Here is a 15,349-nt window from a genome sequence, read left to right on the forward strand (position 1 = left end):
TAAAATATACAGTGCAGAGCTGTGTGTAAAATATATAGAGCAGAGCTGTGCGTGTAAAATATACAGTGCAGAGCCGTGTGTGTAAAGTATACAGTGCAGAGCCGTGTGTGTAAAATATACAGTGCAGAGCTGTGTGTGTAAAATATACAGTGCAGAGCTGTGTGTGTAAAATATACAGTGCAGAGCCGTGCGTGTAAAATATACAGTGAAGAGCCGTGCGTGTAAAATATACAATGCAGAGCCGCGTGTGTATAAAATATACAATGCAGAGCTGTGTATGTAAAATATATAGAGCAGAGTTGTGCGTGTAAAATATACAGTGCAGAGCTGTGTGCGCAAAATATATGTAATGCCCTGGAGCAGGGAGTACATTGACATTTGGACATTTTTGGACATTTGCCTATTTCCCCTATGCAAAGTTAAAACTTCTTACTTTATTTCACCTAAAGGGGTTAACTTGCACTGTTTAATACTGTGTAACTGCAGTTTATATATGTGTTGTGATATATATCCTGTTAATTATTGGCTCTGTGGAAAGGGTTAATGAATACTGAGAGACTGTTAGGGCTTTGATTGAGAAGCTGGTAATTTTCCACATAGGGTTTAATGTTTTGGAGGGAAAAACCCAGACATTGTTGACCACCAAAAAGCAGACAACCTGACCTTTTAACCCCTTCCCGCCCAGCGCCGTAATAGTACGGTGCAACGGGACGTGAATTGTCACCCAGCGCAGTACTATTACGGTGCGCTGACAGGGCGGGTGCAGGAGCTGCGCCCGCCCGATCAGCGGCCGGGTCCGGCAGTCACTGATAACCGGACCCCTGCTGTATGCGCCAGCATCGTTGAGAACACCGATGCCGGCGCATTAACCCTTGATGCGCCGCGGTCAGCGCTGACCGCAGCACGTGTGATGTCCGTGTGGGGATCGGAGCAGCCATCGGGTCCCCGCGCTGCTGTGATGGGGACCCGATGGCAGGGAAGGCAGCCCCATGCCTTCATTAGGCCTCTTTCACACGAGTGTCCCAGATTTTCTCCGGATGTGTCACGTGTGCATTGCGGGAAGACCGCGCGAGTAGGCACGCAATTGCAGTCAGTTTTGACTGCAATTGCGTTCCGATGTTCAGTTTTTTCCGTGTGAGTGCAATGCGTTTTACACTCGCGTGAAAAAAACTGAATATGGTGCCCAGACCAGAACCCGGACTTCTTCACTGAAGTTCGGGTTTGGGTTAGGTGTTCTATTCATATAATAGCATTCTTAATACAGAATGCTTGCTAAAATGTGAATTGAGGGGTTAAAAAAATAATAATAATTACTCACCTCATCCAATTGATCGTGCAGCCGGCATCGTCTAATTGCTTCTTCTTTCAGGACCTGCGAAATCTTCTATCATCATTCAGCAGGACCTGCGCTGACGTCACTGCGCTCACCACGTGGTGAGCGCGATTATGTCATGAAAGGTCCTCTATCTTCATTCGCACCAAACGCGAGTATGAAAGTAGCCTAAACCGAAAGTGTTGCGTTTCTATTTTTGTTCAGTGTATACAGTGCAGAGCCGTGTGTGTGCAAAATATATGTAGCTCACAATAAACAAACACGACCCTATCTGGGAAGGGTTTCTATAAATCACCAAAGTAAAGCCTGTATAGGCTACTAACCTCACAAGAATTCCGACGGCGGATCTGCCAACACATAAGTAGTATCAATACTAAATCAGATACTACGATATCCAGGCATGTAAGAACTCTCAATGGGGGAGACCCCAACTGTTTAAAATTTTGGGGTTTATGCAAAAGGACACTAGGTGCACGTAGGGGGATCTGGATAGAATTCTCCTTCAAGAGGAAACTAGGTGCATTTACCGCCTTGACAGCCTCAGCCCTAAAGGCCTGAATGAAGGCTTTACGTTTTCCTCCTTTTTAGAACAGTTCTCTGCATAATGTATCTAATCCAACAGTAAGTATTTCTGACATTAAGTGAGCAGTAGCAAAATGAGACGCTGCTCAAATGTATTCAACCCAGGGGCGTAACTATAGGGGAAGCGGCTGCTTTGGGGCCCTGACCCAGAAGGGGCCCATCCAGGCGAAGGAGGACTACAAGATTTTGTCAGGGCCCCCTGAACAGTATTACGCAATGACATTATATACAGTGACAGTATAGACAGTGTAGGAAACGGATGGAACAGCTGCCGGGCCTGGTCTGAGAGATCTTCACTAGCCACAGGATTGAGGGCGGCATGAAAGGAAGGGGTTGCGAAAAAAATTACTGGGGGAGGAGGGCCCCCAAAAAAATTTGCTGTGGGGCCCGGTTATTTCTAGCTACGCCACTGATTCAACCTGACTGTTTATAGTACTCTAGGTACAGGAAGAATGTTTGTCTATGATTTTCTTAGGTTGAAGACGTCATGTCTGGTTATATACCAGCCTTTGAACCTTGTATTATATATATCTGTAAAGAATAATTCAAGGCAACTGGACTGTAGATTTCTTGAAAACGTTTCACTCATTCTTCCAACGAGCTTTCTCAATTCTGAGTGACTGTACAAAAATTCTCTGGGAATAAATATGTAACTGAATCCACATCTGGTAATTATACCCAGCATTGGGTCAAAGGTGTTGATTCCATTATCCTAATTGGAGTCAGTAGGTGATAAAGACTTCCCAGAAAAAGGTGTCAAGACAGCATTGTATGTGGCAGACAATAGATGTCTAACCCCCCCCACCTCTATTCAACGAGTGAAACGTTTTCAAGAAATCTACAGTAAGTCCAGTTGCCTTGAATTATTCTTTACAGATATATACCATGACCTGGATAAATGAGAACCTTCACAGACTCCTTGTATTATATAGTAACAATAGAGATAGTATCTATCCCCTGAAGATAGGGGTACTATCGGGAATGTTTTCCCCACATCTTATAATTATATGATAGGAAGCCCCAAGTAAAATCTGCCAGTTAGGATAGAGGATGGGTGACCTAGAGCAGCAGTACACGCGAGACAAAGTCTGCATTTAGACTAAATGACCTTAGAAAGCATTGTGATCCCTCTAGTAGGCACGGTTAGAGCATGCGCCCCTTTCTCCTTAGCGCCGGTCGCATGTATCCTGTGTACTGCGCGCTGGGAGACTAAGGGCTGTTTCACACGAGCGGATGCCGTGCGTAGCATCCGCTCCGTGAAAGAGTGCTAAGACCCGATGCAGACTGCAGAGGCACGGAGCAGTAACATGACTGATAATGCTCCGTGCCTCTGCAGTCCGCATCGGGTCTTGGCACTCTTTCACGGAGCGGATGCTACGCACGGCATCCGCTCGTGTGAAACAGCCCTAAGTCTGTGTGCAGCTGCGGTAGAGGGATGCGCCCAGAGCAGAGTGTTGGCGCAGGCGCATATACCCCATAGCCCACGCTAAAAGACTAAGTCCGTGCGCAGCCGCACTGGGGCAGAGGAGCGTGCCCTGAGTGTAAGTATTGGCGCATGCACACTGGGACGAGCGGTTCGTCTTTAAGTTCCTGCGCAGCCGCAGGTAAGTACAGCAGCGTTGGCAGGAGGTAAGTCTCTGCGCAGGTATCGGAGGCGCAGCCTTGTCATAAAGTCATACCCATCCAGGTGACGGTGATGCGAGTCACTGTGACCTTTAGCCTCTCCTCTGGCAGGACAATTTAGGGGATAATCCTCCCTCCCTTACTCGATGTGTTTATTGGCTCTCCAGCCTGCTGTTAGGGTGGAGATAGCATCTTTATTCAATTCTGTCCGTTACCCCTGATGAAGCCAGGTTAGCTGGCGAAACATGTTGGGGGACAGTAATCAGTGTTTTTAGATTCTTATGTCCGAGTCAGTTCTGGCAATGAGTGCAGCAAATTATTAGGGAAGTTCTCCTGGAGTAAACATTGTTTGCCATATAGCATCATCCTTAATAAAAACCTATATAGGACGGTGCTGCACTGGTTTGCTAAAGCAGAGTCCAAGCATGTGAAGGCACGGGGAGCGCACCCCCGACTGACAGGGCAAGAGGTATTTTTAGCCCAGTCTTCTTGCTCACATCTACTTATAACTAGAAACGTTTTTTAACTAATGGTAGTAAAAGTTAAGTTTTAATATCTGGGACAAGTGAGGTTATTAGCCTAAACAGGCTTTATTTTGGTGATGTGAAAAATATACAATGCAGAGCCGTGTGTGTGTGAAATATACAGTGCAGAGTGTGTGTGTGTAAAATATACAGTGCAGAGCCGTGTGTGTAAAATATACAGTGCAGAGCCGTGTGTGTAAAATATACAGTGCAGAGCCGTGTGTGTAAAATATACAGTGCAGAGCCGTGTGTGTAAAATATACAGTGCAGAGCCGTGTGTGTAAAATATACAGTGCAGAGCCGTGTGTGCAAAATATACAGCGCAGAGCCGTGTGTGCAAAATATACAGCGCAGAGCCGTGTGTGCAAAATATACAGTGCAGAGCCGTGTGTGTAAAATATACAGTGCAGAGCCGTGTGTGTAAAATATACAGTGCAGAGCCGTGTGTGTAAAATATACAGTGCAGAGCCGTGTTTGCAAAATATACAGCGCAGAGCCGTGTGTGCAAAATATACAGTGCAGAGCCGTGCGTGTAAAATATACAGTGCAGAGCTGTGTGTGTAAAATATACAGTGCAGAGCTGTGTGTGTGTGAAATATACAGTGCAGAGTGTGTGTAAAATATACAGTGCAGATCCGTGTGTGTAAAATATACAGTGCAGAGCCGTGTGTGTAAAATATACAGCGCAGAGCCGTGTGTGTAAAATATACAGCGCAGAGCCGTGTGTGTAAAATATACAGTGCAGAGCCGTGTTTGCAAAATATACAGCGCAGAGCTGTGTGTGCAAAATATACAGTGCAGAGCCGTGCGTGTAAAATATACAGTGCAGAGCCGTGCGTGTAAAATATACAGTGCAGAGCTGTGTGTGTAAAATATACAGTGCAGAGCTGTGTGTGTGTGAAATATACAGTGCAGAGTGTGTGTAAAATATACAGTGCAGATCCGTGTGTGTAAAATATACAGTGCAGAGCCGTGTGTAAAATATACAGTGCAGATCCGTGTGTGTAAAATATACAGTGCAGAGCCGTGTGTAAAATATACAGTGCAGAGCCGTGTGTGTAAAATATACAGTGCAGAGCCGTGTGTGTAAAATATACAGTGCAGAGCCGTGTGTGTAAAATATACAGCGCAGAGCCGTGTGTGTAAAATATACAGTGCAGAGCCGTGTTTGCAAAATATACAGCGCAGAGCCGTGTGTGCAAAATATACAGCGCAGAGCCGTGCGTGTAAAATATACAGTGCAGAGCCGTGCGTGTAAAATATACAGTGCAGAGCCGTGCGTGTAAAATATACAGTGCAGAGCCGTGTGTGTAAAATATACAGTGCAGAGCCGTGTGTGTACAATATACAGTGCAGAGCTGTGTGTGTGCATAATATACAGTGCAGAGCCGTGTGTGTGCATAATATACAGTGCAGAGCCGTGTGTGTGCATAATATACAGTGCAGAGCCGTGTGTGTGCATAATATACAGTGCAGAGCCGTGTGTGTGTGCATAATATACAGTGCAGAGCCGTGTGGGTCAGGCGGCCCTGATTTTCCATTTACAGCCTCAGGGGGGCGCACACCTCTATGAATTGCTCACAGAAGAAGCAGAAAATAGATAGAAAACCACGTGACAGTCCTAAAACGGCCTAGAGCCTAACTCCTCCCACACACGTGACTGATCACATGATCTCGCTAAAATTGCTTTCCCTGTCAAAGCCCTTCCTTCTGCTGCGTCCCTGCCCCTTGTAGCTGTAATGCCCGGTAGCGGCCGCTGGGTGTCGCTGTTCCTTTGATCATACGGATCTTGTCGCTGCTCCTCCTCGCCAGCGCTCAGCATACAATAACATCATAGATACCAGCGGCCGTGGACCGTGTGTTCCCCAGGGGGCCGGTAAGTGCATCTCGCTGTGTGTGTCACCGGGAGGTACTTGCTTCATGGAGGCCGACCTTGGCCTTTCCTGGAGCGCTGCTTCCGCTGAGCCGGGATGTGGGTCGGCAAGCAGCTCTGGAGAGGGGGCGGCCTGGGCCTGGAGGCTGTGCCCGGGCTGTCCACGCTGTGTGCCCGGGCTGTCCACGCTGTGTGCCCGGGCTGTCCACGCTGTGTGCCCGGGCTGTCCACGCTGTGTGCCCGGGCTGTCCACCCCGTGCCCAGCCTGGCATCATGTGCAGTCTACCCGATCAGTGCCGCACTGATGTGCCACTCCAGCCCTGGCATGCCTTTCTTCACTGTCAGGTTGGCATCAGTCAGTTACTGTGGTCAGGATGCCAAGTGGCACTGCCCTGTCATCAGTTGTCATCATGGATGATGGATTGGGTACTGTCACACCAGAGTCTGCGCCCACAGAAAGCAGACATGGCCTTTTGTGTGACAGTAGGTGGCCACCATTAGGACCTTTTGGGGTGGCACCGCATCATTGAGCGGAGCCAAGGTGATTGGATCCTCAGCTTTTCCTCCACAATGGCGTGCCTGCCAGGTCTTGTGCCACCCTTGTACCCAGTATTGGAGGATGCCACCCTAGTACCCGGTCCATAGCGCTGCCATTCAGTATTCTATATTGGCGGCTCCCATAGATTACATATTACTTTCAGACGCTAACATGATTTGGATAAGAAACTGATGTCCGTAAAAATGTCCATCCCTCTCTTCTCCTGCAATAAATATTCGGATGTTGCTTTTTGGTGGCACCTGTTCATCCAGAGCTTCCTGGTTTTTGAATAGAAAATGCAATGCAATGGAGCAGCACAGCTAAAGGAAACAGCAAGGTGAAGATGGTGCCATGGAGGGACTGAGGCATCTCGGTGCCATGCAGTGAATACACACCATCGGGGCGCTGCTGCTGCTTGCTTCTCTGAAGTGGTTCTTGAATAGAATGTCCTAATGTCTGATTATTGGGACCCCCCACCAGTCACTAGAATACGGTCCTGAGCCCCCCAGTTTCTCCTTACCGCACGAGCACAGTGAGGAGGTGGTTGAGTGACTGGCTATGCCCGTCTGCCCCATAGACTTTGAATTGGGTGGCAGCCTGCAGGACCACCACTCTGTTTAACCTCCTCCTCACCACAGTCATGCAGTAAGGGGCTCAGGACCCCCGCTGTAGTGGTGGGGACATATAAATGTCATTTGTGGAAAAACCCTTTAAAGGGATCTGGGCCGGTCACACCTCCCGGTGTTTACTGGTGAAGTGTTGGATGTGACTCTTACCTTCACTTAGATAAGAAGACTCATAAAGGTACAGGGTTAAGCCTGATGTACACGTCCGCGGAACACGGACCGCGAGATACCCGCCTGGATTCCTGCTGAGTGCAGAAGCGCCCGCTGCTGTACAGTAATACACTTGTATTACCTGTACAAGTGTATTACTGTACAGCAGCGGCGGCACGAAGCGCACGGTGTCCTAGCAACCATTGACGCCGTGCGCTCCTGCACTCAGGAATCCAGGCCGGTATCTCGCGGTCTGCGTTCCGCGGACGTGTGCATGAGGCTTTAGAGGGCAGGGCAGGCTCACTCACTTCAATGGGGCTGAGCTGCGCCTAGGTCATGTGACCAATAAACATGAGATCATTGGCCAAGGCACTACTGCGAGCTCTGGTGCCTTCTCAAACTGATGATCAGCGGGGGTCCCGGGTGTCGGACCCCACCGATTATAAGCTGATGACCTATCCAGAGGCAGGATAGGGCATCTGTGTAAACTGAGGATGCAACATGTGCTTTAGCCCCGGTAAATACTGGTGTCTGAGGCAGCGGGGATGGTGTCATGTCCGTGTGCGCGTTCAGCCAAGTCTATAGGCGCTAGCACCTGTGCCAGGTATTCTACACCGGAGAGCAGCCACCTTCAGCACTCCAGTTGCTGTGAAACTACAACTCCCAGCATGCACACTTACTCAACTATTCTTGCAACTCCCCTAGAAGTGAATGGAGCATTCTGGGAGTTGTAGTTTCAGAACAGCTGGAGTGCCGGAGGTCACTGATCCCTGTTCTACACCTTACTGGGGATGAGCGCACTTCTGTTTTAGAAGTTCGCGTTCCGGTTTCTGCAGAATTGCGTTAGGGATCCTTAGCGTTATCCATAACGCAATTCTGCGGTAACCGGAACCCGAACGTGAACGTCTAAAACAGAAGTTCGCTCATCCCTACACCTTACCCCACCTCTGCACCCTTGCTATTTGGGGTTTATGGCTTTACATTTTAATACTGGATTTCTGTCAGTTTTTATTTCAATTCCAATAAACTCAAGTTTTTTTGTTTTTATTATTTTCATAAGACTGCATTCACACGGCCACGTCCGTTTTGCATTCTGCCTAATGCAGATACCGGCCGTGTGCGTCCAGCACTTTCACAGACAAAACGGACAGGAATGAGGCATGTTCTAAAATCCACAGCGTGACGGCACGGGTGCAGAGCGCGCACAGATGAAGTCTGGGTGCTGTCCACGTTTTTTTAGTGGTGCCATAGAAATGAATGGGTCTATGTGCGATAAACAGAAAATGCTGATCGGATGCATATCGAAAATACGGTTGTGTGAATGAGGCCTAAGGCTGTGAATCATTACAGAAATTTAGGCACAATTAGCCGGCCCCTTTAATTCTCTATTATGTATTTCATGTGAAATTTGTATTGTGCTTTGTAATGCCTTGGCAGAAGTAGTGTTTGGGGAGCAGCTGGGGTGCAGATCTGGAGTTCGTTACCTGCCTGCTGTCTACTAAGGGCAGCAAACCAAACCAGCCTAGTCTTTAGGGCAGGGTTCACATGCTGACTCTACAATGTGCGACCTTACTAGACATTTGAGGTGGTCCCTGGAGATGGTCAGGACTGCAGAACCCATAAAGCACCTGTGATTGATGTGTCTGTTTCCCTGATGATTAGGCTTCATGCGTTCCATTCCGCAAAATGGGCTTCCGTTGTTCCATGATCCGTTTCCGTGTGTCTTCCTTTATTTTTGGAGGACCACCAGACATAAAGGAAGGTAAAAAAAAGTTTGCCATGCAAATGATCGGACGCGGATGACAATCTTGTGTGCCTCCGTGTTTTTTAGCGGTCCCATTGACTTGAATGGGTCCGCAAACAGGTTATATTTTTTTGACTGACTGGAACCACGGACGCGGATGTCAAACAGTGCACTATCCGCATTTTCAACGGCTCCATAGAAATGAATGGGTCCGCTCCTGAAACGCTAAAATCGGCGGAACAGACGCGGAAGCAAGCAACGGTCGTGTGCATGAGGCGGTCGTATAACTATGATTATGCAGATTTGTATTGAATTTGTCCCTCATTGATCCCCAGATTTTCTCTCTTCCTAATTCCAGCACATCAAGATACAGAGATGTCCTACGTCTTTGTGAACGATTCGTCCCAGACCAACGTTCCCCTGCTGCAGGCCTGCATTGATGGGGACTTCACCTACTCCAAGCGCCTACTAGAAAGCGGATTCGATCCCAATATCCGGGACAGCCGGGGCCGTACGGGACTTCACCTGGCTGCAGCCAGAGGGAACGTAGACATCTGCCAACTACTGCACAAATTTGGGGCAGATCTCCTCGCCACTGACTATCAGGGGAACACTGCGCTGCACCTGTGCGGCCATGTGGACACCATACAGTTCCTGGTCTCCAATGGCCTCAAAATTGATATTTGGTGAGTTGCCAGCATCCAGGGGCATGAGCTCCGATCTCTTCCCTGCTACCAATGAAGAACGTGCATGTAGGATCCCGTGTTCTATCACATGATACATGATCAGAGCTACTGCTTGGATAGAGACAGCTCATGACTAGCAGGCTGCACTCCTACAAGCAGTTTGAAGGTTTCATGGCCCAGATCTCCTCTGTATGGCAGGTTATGAACTGTATAGGTTACCCCTACACACACATTCCCTGCAGGAGATTTTAAAACATCCATAGCCAAGATGCAATTTTTTTTTAAAGCACACAGACTGGTTTCTGACAGCTATTATATGACCACATTTCATTGATCACATTAAAGGGGTTGCTAGGATATGCTCCCATTGTCTCATAGGTGTGGGTCACAGATGCACCCGCACCTACACAGAGAACAGAGCCCTGAAAGCGGTGGAGGGCGCACTGCGTATATGCTGGCTCGGTTATTTCCGGCGGCCCCTATAGAAATGAATGGGAGCAGTGGCCACGCAAGCGCAGTGCGCTCCAATTCCCTTCTATGGGCAGAGTGCTCGCTGGTGGCCAGGAAATCCAGGGTCCTTCAGCCACCACCTTCCCCGCTCGGGTCTCGAGATAGGTGTGGGTGCCAGTGGTGGGACCCTCACCTATGAGACAATGGGGACATATCCTACCGATATGCCCCCATTGTCTCAGATGGAAATGCCCCTTTAATACTGAGGACTAATCCTCAAGGTCATATGGTAGGGGTCTGATTCCCGGGACCCCTGACCGTCAGCTGTTTGAAGAGGCCGTGGCACTCCATGAGCACCGTGGCCTCTTCCTAGGCCATGTAACATCACCGTATGTCAGTCACATGACCTGGTTTCAGCTCGGCCACATTCAAGTCAATGATTTAAAATTATTTCTAAAAAGGCTCAGAATTGAATCCAATAAGTAATTCTCCCTTTACCGATTCACTGCCGCTCTCCTTCTGATGCTTCCCGGGTCCTCTGCTGGTCTCTGCTTCCTGGCTATGAGTGGTCCTGTTTCCTGTTTTGAAAGGACCCAGGAAGTAGAAACTGGTGGCGTTAGAAGACAGGCATTGGGGGATCAGTGAGGCAAGTATTACTGCTTTTTATTTATTTATTTTTAGCATTTTTTATTTATTTTTTGTAACTTTTTTTTATTATCATTATTACTTATTTTACACCATTTTAATAGGATGAACAACACCGTTCAAATAAGTCCATCTGAGGCTACTTTCACACTTGCGCTTGATCGGATCCGTTCTGAACGGATCCGATCATATTAATGCAGACGGAGGCTCCGTTCAGTACGGATCCGTCTGCATTAATAACTTAGAAAAATTTCTAAGTGCGAGAGTAGCCTGAGCGGATCCGTTCAGACTTTCAATGTAAAGTCAATGGGGGACGGATCCGCTTGAAGATTGAGCCATAGTGTGTCATCTTCAAACGGATCCGTTCCCATTGACTTACATTGTAAGTCTGGACGGATCCGCACGGCCAGGCGGACAGCTGAACAGCGTTCAGCTGTCCGCCTGGCCGTGCGGAGGCGAGCGGAGGCTGAACGCCGCCAGACTGATGCAGTCTGAGCGGATCCGCATCTATTCAGACTGCATCAGGGCTGGACGGAAGCGTTCGGGTCCGCTCGTGAGCCCCTTCAAACGGAGCTCACGAGCGGACAGCAGAACGCTAGTGTGAAAGTAGCCTGAATCGGGCTAAAGCTGGATTGAGACTTGACCTTTTTCTGCGTTTCTGCACTGCTTGCACATTTAGGTGTTACAGAAATGTAATTGAAATTTGTGGAAATATAATCTTTTTTTAACAAAAAAACAAACGACTGCATTTGGGGCAAAAGGGCAACAAAATCTGACATTTTAGCACGTCCTGTGCTAACACAGTTGGCCAGAAGTAGAGGACGGTTTGAAGGTAATGTGACTGCAGGATCTGACTACAGAGTGTTTGTTGTCTGTTACCATGGAGACACCTGTCTGCATAGTAGCTGTAAAAACAAAAAGGTAGTAAATTGTTAATTAACACCTATTGCATTTTTTTTTTTGTTTTAACATTCTATAATTCTCATGTTCTCCCAGCAATCACCAAGGCGCTACCCCACTCGTTCTGGCAAAGCGCAGGGGGGTGAATAAAGAGGTTATCCGCATGTTAGAATCCTTGGAGGAACAAGAAGTGAAGGGCTTCAACAGGGGCACTCACTCGAAGATGGAAACCATGCAAACTGTCGAAAGTGAACGGTACGTCCAGTGCTCTGAGCTGCTGATGGAAAAGGGGCACAGCACTCTGTCGGAAGGATCCACTGAGGAAGATTGGTATGTTGGGAGCAGTTTCTATTCCTTCATAATAATTGTCTCCTCTCTAACTTATACTTTTGCTCCTCAGTGTTAACGTGCCATCAGAAGAGCCTGAAATGATGTCACCATGTGGTAATCAAAAGAGCACAACATTCAATTAATACTATTAGCACATTTTGTACCTTTTCTCTGACCTGTTAGAAAGGTACAAAATGTAATCTGTAGTGAAAATAATCTCACCAGTGACTGTATTTGAGTTATAACCTCCCTTCTGATCCTCAGCTATGTCATGTGACCAGGACAGGACGTCAGTTTTTTTTCTATTCATTCCTATGAGACTGACATTGAGGCTCGAATAGGAATACACAGAGAAACTGACTCCCTGTCCACACATAAGATGCTGTGTTATTTGGAAAGCCAGAGTGCTGGTCACATGACGCAGCTGAGGATCAGAAGGGAGGTTATAACAAATACAGTCACTGGTAATAAGAATACCTTCACTTCAGTTTACATCATGTACCTTTCTAACAAACGGAGAATAAGATGTGTTGGTGGGGGTGCTTCTTTAAAGGGATTTTGCACAAATTACATATTGATGACCTATCCTCAATATCTAATCAACAGGGGTCTAACGCTCAACACCTCCGCTGATCAGCTGTTTGAAGAGGCCGGAGCACTCTTCATAGCTTACCAGGTGCATGTTGTATAGTGGCTATGCTTGGGGTTGCAGCTCAATCCCTTTCCCGTGAATGCCTAAAGTCCATGTGCCCCATGGAATTGACGTCAGAGGCCGCAGCCCCTTCCAGCAACTGATCAGTGCGGGTGTTTGGAGTCAACCCTCCACCGATCAGATACTGAAGATCTATTCTGAGGATAGACCATCAAGATGTCCCAGAAAACCCCCTTCATATCTGTCTATAGCAACATGTGAATACAGTTTTACCTCTCCCCTATGGATCAACTCTTGGGGAATGTTTTTCACTTTCTGTTGCAAGCTTGAGCCCTCACTACTACTTTATGAACACAGAATAGTTATCTCAAAGGGATATTCCCATCCTAACGAGGTGACCTGTCACAGGCATAGGCCATCACTTCATGATCAGTGGGACATCATCTGATCCCGGGAATGAATGAAGCTTCGTCCCCCTCCCAGAGGACGGGAGCGCCACTCTGCAGGGGGCAGTTATGAAGAATCATAAGTAGTCCTTCCTATTGTCCAGGATCCCAGCAATGTGTCATCATTCCTAGTGGAGAACGTTTAATTACAGGGAAACAGGAATTTTACATACACAGCGGCACCAAGCTAAAAGTGACGCCGGCAACAAACCTCATGGAGGGAATGGAGGCAATTTTTTATATTTTTTATTTGTAAACTGGAGCAGAGTTTACTGTACATGAACCGAGAGCCAGGAGTATGAAGGAGGTAGGGAGAATTGTCTTCTAAGAGGTCCTCAATCCATGTACTGTGATACTTCATGAAATCGCAATATCTACTTTTCCCCCACACCACAGGAAATCTTTAAAGTGACCCTCTTGTTCAAGAAAAAACATTCTTTTTAACTGGGGAATGGAGAGAACACTTACCTGGTGACCTCCTAGCTGCAGATCTATCAGTTCCTGGGCTCCTCTTCTACCCTCCAAGATGTCCACACCGTTTCTCTGACTGTCTGATGCTTACCGTGCATTTGGTAGTCCAAGACTAGTGATGAGCGAACTTCTGTTTTAAGTTCGGCGTCTAAAGTTCGGCTTCCGGTTAGCGGAGAATCCCGATCTGGATCCGGATATGGATTCCGACTTCCGTTGTGGTCCGTGGTAGCGGAATCAATAATGGCCGATTATTGATTCCGCTACCACGGACCACAACGGAAGTCGGAATCCATATCCGGATCCAGATCGGGATTCTCCGCTAACCGGAAGCCGAACTTTAGACGCCGAACTTAAAACAGAAGTTCGCTCATCACTATCCAAGACCATTCCTGCGGTCCTTGGATTGGCTAGCACTGCTCACGTGATCAAGGCTGGACAAGTAAGAATTGTCTTGGCCTACCGAGGCACCGTGTTAGAAGCGGCGCGGACATCTTGGATGACAGAATAGGAACCCAAGAATTAACGGATATGCAACTTTTTCTAATGAAAAGGAGGGCACCGTGTAAGTAACAGTTCATTCCCCAGTTAATCTGCTTTTTTCTTTTTTTTTTTTTTTCTCTTGACCCGGACGGTCACTTTAACCACGTGAGACGACTTCTTACTTGTTATTCACAGCAGTGAAGGCGACCTTTGCTTGTGGTATAACTGCGGTTACACATTAGCTCGTACGTGCCCATCTGATGCAATTCAGGTTCTGGTTTACTTCCTGTTTTAATATATGTTCCGATTCATAACCGGCCGACAGGTGGAGCCAGGAATTCTGCCGCCGGTAATGCAGTATAGATTCCGGGCAATCGTGTGCGTACAGTCGAATTCCTTCAAACTAGCCGTTAGATTCTTAGATATTCTGAATTATAGAACTCTTAAAAAATCTATTAATAATGGTTTATTCACACAACTGTATGTATTTTGCAGTATGCAAAATGCGGATTCGCCCAAAAAAGATGACGCCCGTATGTCATCAGTTTTTTTTTAGTTTTTTTTGCAGACCCATTGTAACAATGCCAATTCTTGTCCGCAAAATAGACAGACAAAAATAGGACATGTTCTATCTTTTTTGCGGGGTCACAAAACAGACATACAGATTTTTTGTGGCTCCATTGAAATGAAGGTGTCCGTATCTGATCCGCAAAAAATGCAGATCGGATGTGGACCAAAAATACGGTTGTATAAATGAGACCTAATGTTCACATAGTACAGTGACTTTGCCACTGTCAGATCCTGAACTAGTTTTGTCCCTGCACATCCACTGCCAAGAGGTAGGGTGTTTGCCATCAGTCCTTTTTTTGGACTACAGTCCTACTGTAATTGCAGGAGGACACCAATTGGTTGGGGCATGTACTGTCGAGCATTTTTTTTATTTTTATTTTTTATTTTGCTGTGTTCCAAATCGCACACCTTGCAGTATTGCCATCCATAGTGCTGTATGACTAAGCCATAGCCTTCTGCCGGAGGTATACATCCTGAAATACTCTCTATGTATACCTCCGGCAGACCTCTTTGAAATGATGTGAATGTAGTCAGTGCTGTAAGGCCTCATGCACATGATTATGTATTTGCAAAATACAGATAACGTCTGTTCTGCATCTGCATTTTTTTACGGACCCATTGACTTCACTGGGTAAGTGTTCTGCATTTTGCGGGCACGTATAGGACATGTTCTATCTTTTTGCAGAATGGACATACAGTTACAGAAGGCACACAAATCGTCCGTGA

The 15,349-nt window shown here is 47.1% G+C and overlaps 1 protein-coding gene across 1 annotated transcript in view; it reads left to right on the plus strand.

Moving 5' to 3' along the window:
• Positions 1-5,786: 5,786 nt before the first annotated feature.
• The window catches only part of ANKRD46 (ankyrin repeat domain 46), a 29,017-nt gene continuing 19,454 nt past the window's right edge, over positions 5,787-15,349 (plus strand). The window contains exons 1-3 of the mRNA XM_044292798.1: positions 5,787-5,938; positions 9,352-9,679; positions 11,771-12,004. Coding sequence (XP_044148733.1) covers positions 9,369-9,679; positions 11,771-12,004 — 545 coding nt within the window. The 5' untranslated portion in view covers positions 5,787-5,938; positions 9,352-9,368. The remainder of the gene's footprint in view (positions 5,939-9,351; positions 9,680-11,770; positions 12,005-15,349) is intronic.

The sequence above is a fragment of the Bufo gargarizans genome, chromosome 5, assembly GCF_014858855.1.
Source record: "Bufo gargarizans isolate SCDJY-AF-19 chromosome 5, ASM1485885v1, whole genome shotgun sequence".
Taxonomy (NCBI): domain Eukaryota; kingdom Metazoa; phylum Chordata; class Amphibia; order Anura; family Bufonidae; genus Bufo; species Bufo gargarizans.